We start from the raw sequence: 19192 nt of genomic DNA, 5'->3' as shown, positions 1-19192 counted from the left end.
GGTTTACTATAATTTTAGGGATTTTATTGACATATTAGTTCAAAGAAGAATTTAATAGAAAAACATTAGTATGATAAATTTACTTATTTTTCATACCTAAAATGCAAATAAAGAATTTAACTATCCATTCCGCATATTTTCTTTTTATCTTTTGCGTGCCATTAGAACCTTATAATCAAAATAAAAGGGGGTTAATTGGATAATCCAAATATATATTCCAACACAGATAGGATATTTTTCTTTTACAAAAGTTTAGAAAAGATTCCCCAAAAAGTAGTTCCATCGCTTGCAATAATGCAAACGGAACCCTAATCTTTTCCGGTGGGGCTTATAACGCAGTAGAATGAATTGAATGAGCATTGCGTTCAACCATCTCTCCGTCATCGTCTTAGCCCTAGCGTTCGCGCTCTTAGCTCTGTCTCCTCCTCCCGTGGGGTCTCCTCAGCTCCCGTCCCCTACGCCTTCGATCGACGCCGATTTGGTCGCGAATCCGGCCGAAAGCGTCGAGATCTTGGATTTCTTCAAGGTCGGAGATAGATCGATGTCGAAGTCTCGCGTCTACACCGATGTCAACGTCCTCCGACCTAAGGAGTACTGGGACTACGAGTCCCTCACCGTGCAATGGGGGTAAACCCTAGTCCTGATTTGATCTTGATATCTTTGTTGATCCTTTTGTATACTTTTATGAAATTAATGGAGCAACATGAGCTTTGAGCTTTTGGAATTTGTTCTGTCGTCGATATGTCGATATTTCGCTGTACTTTTATATCTTTGTTTCCTTGGAAGGCGAGAATTCGGGTTTCTAGTTGTTGTTTTGAAGAAGCTAGACGTTTAGGTTACCTTAATCGCATCCTTTATTTCTCGATCGAGGAACTTCTTAGGATAACTTTTGATATCTTTGTCTTGGCAGCCTCATATGGTTTGATTAGCCTCAATTGGTCTTTTAGCCAATTGTTCACTTAACATAATGAATGGAGGAAATTTGTCACTTTAGATCGTTCTGGACGTCAGATTTATATCACTGGATTTTCATAATTATTTTCTCTTTGTCATTTATTATATCTTTCTTCAACCAGTGACCAAGATGATTATGAGGTCGTCAAGAAAGTTGGAAGAGGGAAATACAGTGAGGTATTTGAAGGCATAAATGTACCTAATAACGAGCGATGTGTCATTAAGATCCTTAAGCCCGTGAAGAAAAAGAAGGTAATGGTGAATCTTCATTTAAAATATTTGGCTGTACTTTTCTGATTTTGCACATGGTATTGTTATATATATGTTTAGGTAATTTATCTTCAGTACCTAATCATTTCTGTCAATATAGGATGGTATGCATATACAGGTTTAGTCCAAATCTTTAGGAGCCCATTTTTAGTCAACTTAATTGTTCTTCCTGCAGTAAGATTTTCTCTAACTGCATAGATCTTGAATCAATATGCCCAAGCTGTCGATTTAAATGACATGATCTTTATTTGTCTTTTTGCAGATTAAGAGGGAGATTAAAATACTTCAGAACCTTTGTGGAGGTCCAAATATTGTGAAGCTGCTTGATATTGTGAGAGATCAGCATTCGAAAACTCCTAGCTTGATATTTGAATATGTTAATAACACAGATTTCAAGGTTTTATATCCGACATTGACGGATTATGACATTCGGTACTACATCTATGAGCTTCTCAAGGTCTTTTCTGCCTCTTCTGCCTTACCATTGTGTGAGATGGATGAAAATTATTTTGAAGTCTTTGGAGAGAGCTTGAGACATTTTGCTTTTCCTGTATGACTGCAGGCTCTAGATTACTGCCATTCACAAGGAATTATGCACCGAGATGTCAAGCCCCACAATGTTATGATAGATCATGAGCTCCGGAAACTCCGTCTAATAGATTGGGGTCTTGCTGAATTTTACCATCCTGGCAAGGAATATAATGTCCGTGTCGCTTCGAGGTCAGTTTGGACTCGATCTACTTGTGGTGTATTACTGTTCTCATTAAGATACCGTTTGTGCACAACTCTAAGTATATTCTCTTCCTTTCCTACCTACTGTTGTTTGTTGGATTCTTTGACGGTGATTTTGACCTTCTGTCTCTTGTGAGCAGGTATTTCAAGGGACCTGAACTTCTTGTTGATTTACAAGATTATGACTACTCATTGGACATGTGGAGCCTTGGATGCATGTTTGCTGGCATGGTATTTATCCTGGCCTCAGTATTGTTGCAGACTTCCAATGCTTTGTTTGTTCTGATCTTATTTGATAGTTTTCATCGGTAATCAATGATTTAGTGCTATTTGATGATGGTAATTGTGTTGTTTGATATAGATATTTCGGAAGGAACCCTTTTTCTATGGCCACGACAACCATGACCAGCTGGTTAAGATTGCCAAGGTAATATCACATACACATACTCTTGTTGCTTTTAGTGCTAAGAATAAAGCCGTTAAGCCATTTTTCTTTGACTTCTTTTTATTTGTCCGTATGCTATTTAATCAGGAAAATGTTTGTTGTTAATAAATGGAAATTGACCTGGTTTTTGTTTGCTGTGCATTTAAGTTTGTGGTGTTAGCATCTCGAAACAATTATGTTGATTCCAGACCCTTATTTGATTTCATTAATGTTGTCAACCTTAAGATGTATTTTACTTGGCTGGTCATTTTCTAAAGTCAAGGAGCTGCTGTTGTCAGATGACAATAGTAGAATGTTGTATTCTAACATTACTTTAAGATATATTGTATTTCTCTTTAAACTTCTACATGATTTACTTGAAAGAAAGATCAATTTCCAGCATGACTATATTTCTTGAGGATTGTTTTCTCAGGTACTAGGAACTGATGAGCTAAACGCTTATTTAAATAAATATCGATTAGAACTTGACCCACAACTTGAAGCACTCGTTGGAAGGTACATCTTATCTTGCTATTAAGGAACTATATAAATTAGTGCCATCATTTTAAGAATATCTGTTTACTCTATGTAAACTAAGTCAGCAAACAGCAACCACAGGTGGTTGAGCAGCTCATGATACATTATTGGACATATAATATGCAGGCATAGCAGAAAACCTTGGTCAAAATTTATCAATGCAGATAATCAGCATCTTGTTTCTCCAGAGGTATTAACACCCTGTTCCCACTTGGTGCACTTAATCTAGGAACTTACGATAGAAATTCATTGGCATGACGTTGTGGATATGTGGCATGCAGGCAATAGATTTTCTTGACAAGCTTCTTCGGTATGATCACCATGATAGGGTCACAGCAAGAGAAGCTATGGTAACTCAAATTCCATTTCTTATCGAGAAAATCTTCATTTTACGCACCATTCCACTTCTGCTTTACTTTAGTTGCAGTTGTTATCAATTCTTGCTCTTTATCATGTTATATTCCTTTTGAATCCTGAAGTAGCAGTCCCATTTGGAAATTTTTGTTTGTGCCATTTTCTTTTTCTCCAAGGTTTTACATTTAAGACTGGGCAACAGATCCTTAAAAGCAAACTATGAGAAAGCAAACCATTCTTTTGGAAGTGCTTTGGTCTTGCACAGTTGTGGAATAGCATATGTAAAGCAATTGGGGATAGAATGCAGTTTTATCTCCACGGAGCCCTGCTAGAGAACTGACTTTAGAGATAAAGAGCTGCATACAGTGCTTGTGGTTATTGGAAGATAGCATTATATCTTCATGTCATGGTCTTGAAAACCTTTATTGTGTCCCATTAGCACTGCCGAATCTGAAGGCATGGAAATTCCAGACATGCTGAATCTCCCGATTATAGAGCTCATATGGATATCTTACTTGGTTTGCAGCAAATCTTCATTTTGCTATTAGGAGCTCGCCTGGGACTGCTCATTTGAATGCCCTTGACTTTAATTGCTTTATCAGTTTTCTCTAGCATTTACGGTTCCATTTATTTATGTTTCTGTTTTGATTCCTAATCATGAATCCGTTACACTTACAGGCGCACCCGTACTTTCTTCAAGTGAGAGCCGCAGAAAATAGCAGAATTCGCACACAGTAATTGGAACTTGCCTATTGTAATTTCCGACCTATGTGCTCCAACCTCTCTCTTCGCTGTCCTTTTCTTTTTTCGGAGTAAAAGTCTGCAGACAACCTCTCTGTGCTGTCGAGCAGTTAAATTGCTGCTTATTCGACTAGTTTTAATTGCTGTGCCAGCGCATTTGTTGTCTGTATTGGTGTGTGAACATATCTACTGTTGTGTTGCCTACAGCTTGTTCTAATTAGAATTCCTCTATTGATGGTTTGTACTTCCGTCAAACCCTCATTTATGTTCTCATTGTTCTCCAACTGACGAGATAATAATTCTATAGCTCGTTGCAATTTCATGTGCTTCTACAGCATGAATCTTTATATTTTTTTCGTTTTATTATATTCGTGGTAATTTCATATTGTATGTATTGTAAAGGTACCAGTGCCACAAACACTCGTTGATAATAGATGATGTGTCGGGAGTCGAAATTTTGTACATTCATTATAACGAAATAGTTAAAATGTTCAACAACCAAAAGTAAAAATTATAGCTCTACAATCTTTGCTAATCGGTTACTACAAATATATATAAACACTGTGACCTTATCAGCTAAGCATGCTCAACACTGGACGTAACACTTCTTTGCAAAAGGAAAGAAAAGAAAAAAAAAATGCAGAGCAATTAATAATCATTGCTAATAGGTGAAAGGATAAAAATAGAATGCAAATCCACTATCATATGAAGTTGCACAATGAGCCGATGCCTACATAATGCAAAACACAATTAAATAATAGTCATAGCAGATATATTATGCACTCTCAGGATACTCGGACATATCATATGTACTGTAAGTTAATTAGATGAAATGATTCCTTCTAGCTCCGCGCCACTATTTTACTTTTTAAGGTGGGGAAAGCACTGTTCGACCGCGCTTTTTGGATGCTTTGCTTCAGCATGTTCCCTGCACTTCACTTCTGATGTTGTGCAGATGAATGTTTGCATGCACACCTTACACTGCATTCAGTTAAAGATGGATGAGACTACGTTAGAATTTAGAAACACGCCAAAATACACAAGGTTAAAATCACAATATTAGTATATTACAATAAACATGAAAGTCGGGCATCATGACTGAATGCTGCAAAACTATGATTTAATCCATGTTAAAAACATACACTATCCATAATTTCCTCAAATTTCCTCTTAACAGTGGATTATCATAGCCATACGGAACCACAAAATAAAGCTATTATGGAATCTCACCCAGATGAAATCGATTGACATCATTGTAAATTCCTCAAGGAAAGATACAAAGAAAGACCACGCGATTTGAAAGTCTTCTGTCTACTTATCAAGTGAAACAATACATTCACAAATGCATGCCTATCTAGGTGAGTGAAACAATAGATACACATATATTGATTGAATGCTTGATGCATCACCAAAGTGTGAGAAACATCCACACCTATTAAAATTTGATATGAAGAAGTACAAGTCATGGTCAATGATTTGCATTTTAATTTCCTTAATCCTATGTTTCAATTCATACACTAGCGCTCAACATTATCAACTTTGGTTCCAGTGAATGCATCTTTACAGAACATCAGAATTGCATGATTCTTTTAATTCTAGACACCTACCTTCCAGTTGTATCAATTGTATGTCACAATGTCACATGCAAAGAATGAAAGACTAACAAAAAGGATGTATATCTTTTTTCTCTAAAAAAAACTAGCAAACAAACAATCCATTTACTAAGAGATTAGGATTATTAATGAAAACCATTTCTTCAGTTTTTTCTTCATAAATGCACGAGCGAGATTACAACACAGACTTTTGCCGCATGTGGAAAGAAAGAGTCCCTAAGGATTCATAAACCAGCCAATTGGAGACCCCTGCAAACAACAAAACTGAGATCTCTTTACTAGTCTTTGACCAAATCACGCTCAAATTAATGGTCCACAAATTACTATGAAGCTATCAGCTCTCAAAAAAGATCCATAGATCAGTAATTCGTTCAGATGTGAGGTTCCTCCATTTTCTACGGTTATTCTTAATTTCATATTGCATATAGTTAAAGAACTCGTCCTGCTAACTATTTCCGATCTTGACTAGCACCAACGATCCCTCACACTAAACTTGTTGATTCCACTAATAAGTGACAGATCTACCAAAATCCAGTAATCCACCCTGATATCCATAGGAGTAACCGGAAGATCTAAAACCCTAGACCACCTCTAATATCAAAATCTTATCGAAACAAGCACGAGAAGAGAAGAGGAAAGCTGGAGAAGGGGTAAGGAGATCGAAAGAGAACCTGGATCGTCATGGCCTTCTTGTTGGTTTCCAACTGACTCCCTGCACACCAAAATCGACGGATCTATGAGAAATAGGAGAAATTTTACAAGATCGAAAGAGAGGAAAGGTTAGGAATCGAGATCGAACCCTTGGAGGCCTTGTTCTTCTCCAAGTTCTTCTCGCGTGCCATCTTCGACTTCTGGGCATTGCCGCCTCCCATCCCCTATCTCTCTTTTGATTCCCTCCTAGGGTTCTTTCTCTAACCCCTTCAGTCTCGATCGTAACAAGAGAAAGAGGAGAGGAGAGTAGTAGAGCGACCACAAGACGATGCCGAAGTGGAAGGCTCCGAGAGGCTAGGCTATAAAAGAGCGTGGGATGAGGGGCTCGGACAAGGATGGGATTACAGAATTTGAGTGAGACTACAATTGTAAGTTTCCTTTCCTTTTTCTTCTCTTCTCCAATTATTGCAAATTTTGCTCCGCTATAATTTTTTTTAAAAGAAAAATATTTCAGTCATTTGCACGAAAATACTTCAAAATAGTTTGTTTGTTTTGTTTTGTTTTGTTTTGTTTTGTTTTGCAGAATCATCCTCTATTTTCATTTTGCTTTGTATAATCAAATATTTAAGAATGGTCGACTTTTAATTCAATTTCAATAAGCAATTCGTCAACAGCCTGCACATTTTAGTCAAATAAACCTATCCAAAACTATTCTGACACCAATAACCAATACTTTGTGCTGATTGCACAAAGGAAGTGGAAAGGAGGAAGAATCTTTATTTACAATTGCGTACAAGACTTGCCATCTCATGAAATAATTAATCGTCTCGAAAAGAAAGGCTCAAATAAATGAGGATGGTTGGCGAAACTATTCGTGGCGGACAAAGAGACAGGTGTCCACGAGTCCACACGATCTTGGATGCGTTTGGTTGTCCTCCACTTCATTTATTCGAATAATTTGGAGCAAAACTTCGCTTTGCTTCAAAAGCTTCAAGGCTGCTCTCAATTAAGTCCAGTGTGAAGGATTCTGACTTCGATTAGGACTAGCAATTGCAACATCCTGGGTCCGGTCGTATTAGATGAAACTTGGACCAGACTCAGATGCACCTTTCTACTATTCATCTGTCACACTGTTACAAAAGGGCAGGAATTAGAAATCCATCCATGAGTAATCAAAGAATATTAGTATGAGTTTTAGTGAAAGACCGGTGAAAGAACAATAGACTGTGAAAAGAGACTTCGAATCTTCTTTCATGCTGAGAATTTAGAAAACATGTACACATGCAATGTCTACCTATTAATTAAAAGCATATAATTTCTGTTGATATCATGCGAAGCTATGAGAATAATTTAAGGTAAGGGCACAGAATCTTAGTTCAACAATCAACTCCCTAAAGCAATGTCACAATCTTAAATGCACCTGGAATCATGCGCAGGCACTTTGTATATTGCTCCTAGCGCTCCTTTCACATGAAAAGAGTCAAAGAGAACGGCGGGGCAAAGCAATCCCCTGCTAATGGAATGAAAAGAAATACGACATCTAAACAAATACTTTTCTATAGTGAACTTGTAAGAGTGCTAGAATGTTAAAAGCACAAAAAAGAATATGAACAATGTGTTCATAGCATAATAACAATGAGTAGAAAGAAATTGCTAGGGAAATTGGTATAGTGTTGGTTACCACCTGCTGGCTTCTAAGAGTGGTAGAAAATCATGCCATGTACAGCATAACAGACTTTCCTCTGTAACTTGACAGGAAAATTACGCCCCAGTTGAATGAAGTCTGGAACCCTCGGCATGTGACATAAGAGTTATACAGGATAAGCTCCACCGTTCCCAAATCCACCCATCTGGAAGGGTACGTCGCAATAATTGTCGACCAAATGTGAGGATCCACATAAGTTGCAACATAGAATAGTATATAACTAAAAGTTGCAAAGTTTGCTAGCTTCAATGTCTCCGAGGTATGCAGAAGTAGATAGATATGGTGGCAATTCCTGACAGGTACTAAAGTGAACTCCTGAAAAGTTCTTATAACTCAACCTTTTACCTTTCTTCCAATGTCATTCTCTCCATATCTCCGAATTGGCCCCATTAAAAGAACTTCTTACACCAGTGAAGAATATAATAAAGGTTTGATTTAAAAAAATTCTTAACATTCCATCTCCTTCTCTTTGCCTCCTCGAGATCTAATGATCTATATGCCAGAGCCAGCAAATACATTGCAGGATGTAGTCTCCTGTAATTGCACATTTATACTATAATCAATCCACAATATCCATCAAAATCAAAGGCATGCTTTTGATTGAAACTTCACTTTATCTCATAATTTATTTCCAATAAACTTTTAGTTCAAACTATCAGATACTTTTGAAGAATAATCATTAGAAAATAACAACTTCCAAAATTTTAATAACTAAACTTCTGCAAGATAACTTGGCAAATATACTTAACTGGTCAGACAGAAGAAAAGAATAAATAGTATATAACTAATTATGTAGTCCATTTACTAGCTGTAGTATATTTCCAAAATATACTTAATACTTTTGAAGCATATTTACTAGCTGTAGTATATTTTAAAAAAAATACTTACTACTTTTGAAGCATATCATTGTCACCTATGAAGAGAAATTATGTGATTGGTGTTAAAAACTTATGTAGTATATATTGATTTTGACTGAACAAACAATTTATGATTTCAACTGGTTGCATTATTTGCTTATTTACTATATTTCCTAACTCAGGAAAGGTCCCTGATTTCGTAAGAACAATGAACCAGGGAAATTACTTATAAAAATATTTACTATTGTTTATTAAGCTTACTTTTCAGGATGTTCAATAAAACCATCCCACTGCCTTGGCGATGGGACAGTTTTCCCTTTCTTGTCTCTGCCAAATGTTTCAATATACCAGCCACCAACATCATGCATATAACAACGAGGCTCAAAAAGCCAATATCTGCAAAAGCAACACAGGAATGATAATTAGAAAGGGTGAGTCTACTGAGACTTACAGAAAGCTGGCAGACTTCTCTACTGGTGATTACAGACAGTGCCAAATCCTACCAATTCTTAAACCCACTGATTTTTAGTCAACTGAAAGAATGCTCATACAACTTTTCTACTACGAGACCAAAATAAGCTATTCCATAGAAGCAATATTTACCTCTAAACAATCTCTAGATAGCAACTGATCTAACAATGATTTATGCTTGAAAACATGAAAGAATAAGAGACAGTTTTCATATATTAAGCAAGCAGATTACAGATTCTGCAATACTACTTGCTAGAAAAGAAAAAAAATCAATCAAATACTAAAGTAGGATAAAAAAACTACCTCTGACCAACTACTAGTACCTAAAAACTAGTGCTCTAGATGTACCAGTCTACATAACAACAATCAACAAAAATTGGCCAAACATATCAAGAGTGATACGATATAAGGCAAACCAGCTTACCTGCTAGGCGGCAAGCGAGCTCTACTACATCGACATTCACAATTTGAAACTTCACCTCCAACTTGATACCAGTGCATGTGTTTTACCTGTGAAATGAAGCAGTTTAACCAGATGTGCAACATAGCAGATTGGATGAGTATAGCCATCCTATCTCTAGGCACAAACAACAATTACAAAATTTAAGGTGGTAATTTAGATCTGCACATTATTCCCTATTCTCTGAATTAGACATAAGAAAAGAAGAGGTTGATTGAAGTATCAGGAAACCCAAGCACATCATTAGTTCTTTGTGTCCTAGTCTATACACAAGTTAAAGGAGCTAAGAGATGCAATAGATACAAAATAAAAAGGATTTGTTAGTTCAGTTCCAGGACAGGCAAATAAAATATGAATCATAACCAGAGTGGACCATCTAACAATAAAGAATCTATGTTGCAGGTTTTGCGGCAAAGTAAAACTTTTAAGGTATCAGCAGAACATGCATACTATAAACAAATATTTAAAGATGCTAGATGATATATAAAAGCAAGCAAAGATTTAATGAAGACAATGTGCACAACCTACAAAGGCATCATAATTGCACAAGGCTCCCACCAATGTGGAGCCTAGAGAGCGCAAAATGTATGTTGCCTTAACACCAATACTAGGCAAACTGTTTCTATTAGTAGGGCTGTGCCACCACGATGCCTGTGAAGCCTTATTGTCAAACTTACTGATGCCCTCCTATGAGACTGAATGCAGTGAACAATTTCAAATTATGAAATACACATATTTCCAAATTAAAGCATGTTTGTCATATATACGTTATCATAAGCAATGTCTTAAGCATCATTAGGAGTAACAAACTTTGGGCCTGTTAGGACATTGTAGCTATGGGTTTAGCAATAGATAATAGGTAAGTATGTATCTAGAAAAGTATGTCAAGTTATTTGATCCAAAGAAATGATTGTACAAACCATCAATGTCCTGTGCTTCATAATCACATGAGTTTCTGTACCATGTCCATTGTAAACAGAGCAGGAACCTTCCTCTCCAGTGCTTCCTAGTCCAGTTATGATGCCCAGATGGATACATGATTGAGATGGACCACGCAAAACTGATTCATTTGGAGTAAGAAAGACATGTATGTGGTCTTCAGAATCAACAGTTGGTAAATCAAGGCATTTGCATGTAGGATTCCTTGTTGCAGTAGCAACAACTCTTCCACAGAGATGCAATTCAAGATCCTTGTAAACATCTGACTGAGAGTTACCATTTTGTTTATCATCTTTCTCATGAATATCTACAGTACCTAAAGGTACAGAAGCTTTCTGTCTCATAGTATGCCGAGGATATTGAGAAACTCCGCACGTTATGCGATCAAAAGGTTCTAGTTTCTCATGGAAACCATGTGACAGCTCTGGAACATCATCTGCAACATAAATAATACCAAACAAATCACGCCCTGAAACCAGGTGCAATAACTCAGAAGTCTCGTACACAGACCGTTCCTCAGCTTCAAAACAATCTGGGAGAAAATCCATAGATTCAATTAGGGGACCATAATACGCAGCACGTATTGCTGAATAAAGTTCATTCTCAAGTTTATCAAAATAACTCGAGCCTGTTGCAACTTTTCTCCTCATAATTATGTCATCAATTACAAGCCTATACAACTTTAGCCACTCAACGACGTTACTTTCCCTAGTGATTACAATAGATGAACTTCTCGTGTACATAACCGAACCAGGTTCAGGATGCTTCTGAGTTGTCCTTCTCTGAGTAAATAGATAACCGTCGTAATGGGCTCTCTTCTGAGAATCTGATAGAATCTGTGCCACAATGCAAGTGATGATGAGCAAGGTTTCATAAATTGCTGCAGCAAGTAATAAAAAGCATTGGCGAGGAAAAAAAACAAAAAGGGAGAAACATATGGTGCAATATGTGTTGTTATTCATGTCGACATACACCCGTTACCTCCCCACCATAATGAAATATGCAAAAACAAGTAACCAATAGCAAAGAACTATAAGTTGTTGATGTCTTCATATGAGGAAGAACGACATAGAAAAGACTCTTTCTACAAATTCAGATGAAAAATGTTGTGCGGTCTGATACTTTCATAAACCTTTCCATGAGTCTCCTCAAACCCAACTCTTCCTAATAGAACATTGATTAAATGAAATATCTTGCCACCATCCTGTTTAATCTTCCCCAACAAAATCAATTCCATCCACTGCATCAGTCTAGTTCTTAATCATCAAAAACAGCAGTCTAAGTCAATTCGTCCATTCTCTTTAATCCTTTTTATTGAAAGGTACAAAAAGAATAAGGTCAAATCCTCAAACCTATTCAAAAGACCTACTTCATCTAAAGCTAACCATGATATAAATTCTCAAAAAGAGTATCCATCTGACATCGCACAATACAATAAAAAACAAGCAAAACTAGCTGAAGATTCTAAGCAAGGAGGCATCGAATTCCAAAATATAAATAACAACATAAGGGATAGGGATACTTCATAAGCGGCAAGGATCTGGACAAAGCGTCCCGATGCGGCGGCGTGGCTAATCGAGGAGGCGGCCAAATCGGGGTGGGTCACCTTCGCGAGCTTTCGGAACGATGCCTTGATCTCCGCCGCGGAGCTGGTCTCCGACACCCCTAGCACCTCGTAGGCGCTCTTGCCGCCGAAATCCTCATTGCCGCCGGCGGTGTTATCGGTGGTTAGTGCTCGGATTCCTCCGCCATTGGAGCTAGGATTCGTTAAGCGAGAGACGAAGTGAATTGGTGCGATGGCCTCGGGGAGGAGGAAGTAGAGGCGGTGGAGATCTCTCGCGCGAAGCGCCATTTTCCTTTGCCGTGGATGGAGTTAGCTCAACGACGGGTTACATGAAATCTTAACACACCCACCCGTCTACTGGGCTAAATTTGAGTCTTAATATATCCAGACTGCAATCGAACTACAAATTTGGTCCAGTAAGCAAAGGAGACCAATACTGGGCCCAATTAGCCCATTAGTACGACTAGCCTTACTTGCATTATAGGCTTATGTTTCCAAGTCACGGCTGTAGTGTTCCAACATTCGGGGCAGCAGACGATCTGTTACCATACATAGGTGAACCGTGATCAAATGGATGTAATCTTATAATAATGTAATTAAAAAATGAGCTCTTGCGAAACAGAAGACGACGGAAATAGGCCCCCAGCCCCTGCTGGAGGAGAAGACGTCCACCTAAGAAGGGCCACGGCGTCCAAGCCAGCCAAAGAGAAGGAAGCCAACCCGCCCCCGGGACCCGAGCAGACAAACCACGTAAACACGGGGGCCTCGTGGCTTGGCACGGGCGGCCAAAGGAAAACATAGGGAGGATCCCGGCTGAAATACTTGCCAAACTCAAGCAGCAAACGACTGACTGTGTCATCGTCGACCCCGAGGTGTTGGCCAAATGCACGGAAAAATGGAAGCGCACCCTCTTTGGGAAGTTCCTGGGCAGAGGACTTCCCCTAGAACGACTCAAAAGCATCCTCGCTAGACTATGGCGCGGCATCTCTGGATTCTCCGCCTCTGACATGGATAATGGATTCTACGCGTTCCGGTTCGACAAGGATGAAGACATGGACTACGTGCTGAGCAACGGCCCATGGACGATCACCGGGAAAGTCCTGAAGCTGATACCATGGCAGAACAACTTCAGACCCTCCCTAGCAGCGTTTGACACTGCTCCGACTTGGGTCCAATTCCATAACCTCCCAAAGGAATACTGGGAGTTGGAAGCTCTCATCCAGGTAGCAGCTTACTTCGGGAAACCTCTGGGTGTCGACGAAACAACCATGGATCACACCAGAAGCCATTTCGCTCGCGTATGCATCGAAATCGATCTCTCGCGGCGCCGAAAAACGGTAGTGTGGCTTGGCCCAAAAAGAAGACGAGCTGGAACAGACGATCATCTACGAAAGTATACCAGACATCTGTTACAAGTGTGGAAGGATAGGTCACAAGGAAGAACGATGCAAGGAGCCTAGCAAGGAAAGTGAAACAACCGGAGCGAGAGGTCAGGCCGAAGCAACCAAGGAAGAGGTCCTTATGGGTGAAGGAACCACTCCTGTAGACCCGGAAGCAGCTCCAACTAGCTCTGTCTACGGCCCATGGCTGACGGTGCAAAGGAAGGCCAATAGGAGGCCGCGGGCAGAGCAACTAAAAGTCAAGGAGACGGTGCAGCCCGCCCAGGCTGCACCCATATGGCATACCCAACCAAGATTCTGGGGAGATCACGGCGACGGCAAAAAGCAGCCTGGCTGGCCACCCAGCCAACATGCTCCGTCAAACAACCCTAAACACCACCAAGAGGCCAAGAGGAAACCGCCTAACGGCAGCCCTCGAACAGACGGAAAGAGCACTCCACGGCCACAAGCCCGAGCGCAGTGCAGCTCGTACCCCAAGGAAGGCGAAGTACACCAAGAAGAGCAAAGCGGCAAAGCCGCGCCAGGGGAGAACAGCGCCACACAATTCCGAGGCCCTCAAAGAAAGGCGTCCAAGCAAGCTCCTAGACCTAGACGTGAGAGTAACCCTGCTCCATCCATGCAAGCAACCGCCAGGGAGGAACCCACACCCGACACGTGGAATGCTCATTTAATTGGAAGCGATGGCAAGGCGGAAGAAACCGCAGGCTCACATGCATACGTCGAGTCTGTCCAAGCCAGCAGGGTGGCCACCATAAATGGGATTGACATCCGCCTGGGCTCTGGCCACGCTGGGTCCGTTCGCTCCGCGTACGTCAAAACCATCCGAAGCCAGACCCATCCGTCCACGTACCCGCGGGAGATATTTCAAGACGGCATGGCAAGCTTTCGGACCACGCCGGAGCCCTCCAAGGACCCCAGCTCTCAGGCTAGCCACGAAGGATTAGTGCTAACCGTCCGGCAAGCTCTCCTCCCACGGCCCAACAAAGACAATGCCGAATGCGGCATGGACGAGGACGATACCAACTTGCAACTCGCCCGGTGGACCCAACCACGTCCATGCACTCGAAGCGGTTTCCATGGAAACGGACGGCAATGCGGTCGAGCCGGCGAGCAGCGGGCGCGGAGAGAGCACCTACCTCTAAGCGAGGCGGAGTTACACTAAGGTCCCCCACACCTCCAATAGTTTAATTATGAATAAGGCCTTGATATGGAACTGTAGGGGTGCCATGAAAAAAGAGGTCCTGGATAGATGCGGGATCTCAACCAGGGAGCACAAGATGGAAATTCTGGTCCTCCTTAAAACACATGCGGACTGGGCCAAGGCAGCCACGGTGGCCAAAGCTGTGGGGAGATGCTGGTCTTGGTTCTCGGTGCCGCGGTAGGAAGCTCCGGGGATCATCATCCGTGGAAGACCAAGCTGGGATGGGTTGATATCCTAGCAACCTCACGCTATGCCGCACACCTCGTCTTCACTTCCAAGACCGGCAACACCACGCTCATGTCGGTGGTCTATGCAAGTAACATCCCGAGAGAACAAGAACACCTATGGGACGAGCTCCTCCCGGCTCGCCACCATAAACATTCCTTGGGTGGTGGCGGGGGACTTCAACGCCTACCTCAAAGATTAACGAGAAGAAAAGTAGCGGAACGATCGAGCTCGGCCCGAAGGGAAAAGCTTTTGCCGACTTCATCGAAGCCGCCTGGTCTATGCGACCTCGGCTTCGAGGGGCTGCCCTACACGTGGTGCAATAACCAAGGCGGGAACCGACGCATATGGGTGAGGTGGACCGAGTGCCGGCAAACACCAGATGGCTTGGAAAGACCCAATGGCCAAAGTCAGGCATCTCGACCGCACAGCCTCCGACCATGCACCACTCCTCCTGTCAACCCCGCGGCCCAGCCCTCCAACCGCGCGTCCCTTCCGCTACGAACTGCTCTGGCTAGATTACAAGGAGAGCGAGCAGATAGCGAGGGAAGTGTGGGTTGCCGGAAGCCGCGGGAACCCCATGCACACCTTCACCCACAAGATCTGCCAACTCCAAGCAAAAATGAAACGCTGGAGTCGGGACACAGTAGGCGACCTTGAAGCCAAGCTGGTCGATATCTGTCAGGAGCTTGAGGTGTCAGAGCAGCTGGATGCCGCCAGAAACCTTCCAGCAGACGGCCTCGGCAGACTCCGGAGCCTCTACCACCACAAGGCAGCCCTCAGCAGACAGATCAACATAAATTGGCTGCAGAGATCGAGACTCCAATGGGTTTAAGAAGGCGATCGCAACTCCAAATTCTTCCACCTCACGGCGACGATCCGACGTCACCGCAATAGGATCTCCGGCATCTTCCAAGACGACGGAAGGTGGGTCCAATCCAAGGAAGAAGTGGAGGCGGCCTTCCACGCGTTCTACAGCAGCCTATGGAGCCCGATAAGTTCAAATGATCCCCAACCCACCAGCTGGCCATCCCTGCCTAGGATAACCCCGGACGAAGCTGAGCATCTCACCTAGGTGCGATTCGAGGCGAAATAAAAAAAGCCCTGTGGAATCTCCCTCGGGGCAAAGCTCCGGGCCCTGATGGTCTGCAGGTGGAGGTGTACATCAAGTTCTGGGATGTCATGGGCAGCGGCCTCTGCGAAGCCATAAGCCACTTCTTCCGTCATGCCACCTTGCCCCACCACTGGGGCAGAACCCTAGTAACCCTAATTCCGAAGAAGGACAGCCCCACCTGTGTAAAGGACTTCTGCCCAATCTCGCTGTGTAATGTCAGCTACAAGATCATCTCCAAAATCCTCGTGGAACGCATGAAAGCCCTCCTACCCAAGCTAGTCGGGCCGGAGCAAGCGGCCTTCATTGCCGGCAGAAGCATCTCTGACAATACGCTGGCGGCCCAGGAAATAGCCCATTCGATGCACCACAACAGAGGAGAGCCACCGCTGTTGATGCTCAAGCTTGACATGGAGAAAGCCTTCGACCGCGTCAGTTGGGCAGCGGTGCACCAGACGCTGACTAGAATGGGTTTCCCTGAGCAATGGTGCAAATGGACCATGGCTTGTGTTACCTCACCGAGATTCGCGTTCCAGATCAACGGACAGCAAACCGAGTGGCTGCTGCCACACTGCGGGCTGCGGCAGGGCGACCCATTATCGCCATACCTCTTCATCCTGGTCTCCCAAAACCTGACGAGTCTGCTCAATGAAAAGACTACTTCAGGCCATCTTCAGGGCTTCAAAACGGGGAACGTCCAGCTCACCCATATGCTTTACGCGGACGATCTGCTGGTCACAGACAAGCCACGCCCCTCACCGTGTCGGCAATCCTCGACCGCCTAGAGAAGTACTCCTGGGCCGACAAACCGAAGGTAAACCTCGATAAATCCGAGCTTTTCCGCCACAATGGATCAAAACAAGAGAAGGAGACTATCTCGCAACTCCTCGGACTCCGACAGGCCGCATGCCCTTCACCTACCTAGGTGTCCAAATCTCAGGCCAACGTATCAAGGTGAAGGAACACACCACCTAGTCGATCGGGTGGCGAAGAAGCTCGCGGCCGGAAAAAGGTGTTCTCTCGATGGCGGCAGCTCACGCTCATCAAGGCCACCATGCTAGCGATCCCCGCATACCGGATGGGCGCACGTGGTTGCTTGGGACTCGGTCTTGGAAGCCATCACCAAGAAAGCCGAGCTTTCCTATGGGAAAATGGCAAATGCACGTGATATGCACCTCATCGAGATGGGACACAGCCACGCGCCCTAAGGAAGAAGGCGGCCTGGCCATTCTAAAGCTCACGCAGGCCCGCACGGCACTCGCCGGGAAGCTGCTCTTCCAAGTGCTGAACCAGGTAGATAAACCATGGGTTCGCATCCTAACGGCAAAATACGGGGTGCTAAACCCATGGGATCCGAACACGCCTCCCAAGGCCTCCTGGGTATGGCGGGCCCTCTCCAGAACTGCCTTAACCATGCAAACAGGCTGCCGCAAGCTGGTGGGCAACGGCCGATCAACCCGGGCAGCTGTAGACCCATGGATCACTCCAATCCCGTGGACGAGCAGAATCGCGCCGCATGCACCCTAGCATGCTGGACGAGAAGCTGCTAGTGAGCGACCTGAAGGGCTGGCCAGGCGAAAGACTACTGTCGGACGCCGGGTCGGACCTAGCCTTCGAAATCACCTCGGCTCTCTCGATAAGGACCGAAGAGCCAGACAGATGGATCTGGTGGCCACACCGGGAAGGAGAGCCACGAGCTAAGTCCATCTACACCCACCTTCAACCCGGCAGCCAGCCCAGCTGGGATGGGTGGCGAGCGCTGTGGCAGCTCCCGTTGGCGCCGCGGGTTCACCTGTTTATTTGGAAGCTCTGCTGGGGCAGACTGCCCACCCGAGCCTACTCGTATGGGCTCGCATCGGGACGAGAAATGCGCCTGTGCAAAGATACACCCTGAGAGACGACAGACCACCTATTCTTCTCATGCAGATACGCGTTGGAAGTATGGGCCTTGCTAGCTCAGGGAGCAAGCGGGACTCCAACCGAGATAAGCCACGTCGGAGCTGACTGGCTCTGCGACGAAACTCAGGACCCTGCTTGCAAGGCCTTAATTGCGGCAACCCTCTGGACGGTGTGGAAACAGCGGAACGCGCGGGTATTCCGAGGCGAAAATGACACGGCGCAAACGGCAGTCCGTAGGGCGGTGCAACATGCTCGGGACTACGCCAAACCAACCCGGCAACCGCCCAAGCACACTAGACCACGGACCGAAAGCAAATGGGTGGCCCCACCCCCTGGCTGGACCAAAGTGAATGTGGATGGCGCCCACGCACCGGGCGACTACCAAGCGGGAGTTGGAGCTGTGCTTAGGTCAGCAGACGCGCTCCTGCAGGCAGCTTGGGAGCCCACACCGGCCGGTTCGGCCTTACAAGCCGAGGGCATGGCCCTCCGGCTCGGGCTAGTCCTAGCTAGGGACCAAGGGCAGGTGGTGGTAGAAACCGACTCTCTCGAGCTGGTGCGGATCATGAAGTCGGAGCTCGGCTGCCCCTTGGGAGCTCCGAAACCTAGTTGCCGAGTGCAAATCACGGCTCGGCTCTCTCCCAAACTATCGCCTCACCCACACATACCGAGAAGCCAACCGTGCGGCCGACTGGGCGGCCAAACGGGGCAAGGCTGCGTCGCTCTCCGTCCGGCTAAGGCTGGGGGACCCCATTCCCGCGGAACTTTGTAACCGACTAACTTTCGACGCCTTAACCCCACTTGGGCGTTAAGCCAGCTTAATAAAGCTCTTATTATCAAAAAAAAAATCTTATAATAATGTAATTAATTTTGGGCGGTGCTGAGTACTAAGGATGGGAGCCTTGTAGAAATTGCATGGGAGCCGGCCCGAGCGGACTAAGTGCCGATGAGTGAAGCCTTCGTGCTCCGCTCAGACTGAGGATAGCTACGGCCCATGGATATCGTAGACTAGAGGTGGAGATTGACTCCTCCTTACTCGTCCAAATTTGCTCTAGGAAGACTGAGTGTCCATAGAGGATCAAGTCGA

The 19192-nt window shown here is 43.9% G+C and overlaps 3 protein-coding genes across 6 annotated transcripts; 1 reads left to right on the top strand and 2 right to left on the bottom strand.

Moving 5' to 3' along the window:
- Positions 1-201: 201 nt before the first annotated feature.
- LOC140795930 (casein kinase II subunit alpha-2-like) lies at positions 202-4334 on the top strand. Its single transcript, XM_073148751.1, has 10 exons — positions 202-627; positions 1077-1206; positions 1487-1681; positions 1787-1944; positions 2097-2187; positions 2318-2383; positions 2814-2896; positions 3044-3107; positions 3199-3267; positions 3950-4334. Exons 1-10 carry the CDS (start codon positions 353-355, stop codon positions 4007-4009), a joined length of 1191 nt encoding a protein of 396 aa, XP_073004852.1. The 5' UTR covers positions 202-352; the 3' UTR covers positions 4010-4334.
- Positions 4335-4681: 347 nt separating this feature from the next.
- LOC140795931 (uncharacterized protein At2g23090) lies at positions 4682-6624 on the bottom strand. The gene is made up of 3 exons (XM_073148752.1): positions 6425-6624; positions 6297-6337; positions 4682-4993 (listed from the first exon to the last, which is right to left on the bottom strand). The coding sequence occupies exons 1-3, from the start codon at positions 6495-6497 to the stop codon at positions 4874-4876; spliced, it is 234 nt and encodes a 77-aa protein (XP_073004853.1). The 5' UTR covers positions 6498-6624; the 3' UTR covers positions 4682-4873.
- Positions 6625-7033: 409 nt separating this feature from the next.
- Positions 7034-12624, bottom strand: LOC140795928 (uncharacterized). Of its 4 annotated transcripts, none has more exons than XR_012110394.1 (7): positions 12231-12624; positions 10690-11544; positions 9734-9819; positions 9100-9234; positions 7961-8515; positions 7697-7786; positions 7034-7406 (listed from the first exon to the last, which is right to left on the bottom strand). XR_012110394.1 is itself a non-coding variant. In XM_073148750.1 (5 exons), exons 1-5 carry the CDS (start codon positions 12558-12560, stop codon positions 8371-8373), a joined length of 1551 nt encoding a protein of 516 aa, XP_073004851.1. In that variant the 5' UTR covers positions 12561-12624; the 3' UTR covers positions 7816-8370. The 4 variants fall into 4 exon arrangements, 1 of the variants encoding a protein (XP_073004851.1); XR_012110395.1 differs by lacking the exon at positions 7697-7786 and having other exon boundaries at positions 10690-11240; positions 11460-11544; positions 12231-12610; XR_012110393.1 differs by lacking the exon at positions 7697-7786.
- Between the last annotated feature and the right edge of the window lie 6568 nt (positions 12625-19192).

Source organism: Typha latifolia, chromosome 10, assembly GCF_019914945.1.
Source record: "Typha latifolia isolate L0001 chromosome 10, TyphaL0001v2, whole genome shotgun sequence".
Lineage (NCBI taxonomy): Eukaryota > Viridiplantae > Streptophyta > Magnoliopsida > Poales > Typhaceae > Typha > Typha latifolia.
The sequence above is the reverse complement of the archived record's forward strand: the minus strand, read 5'-3'. Positions and strand labels throughout refer to the sequence as shown.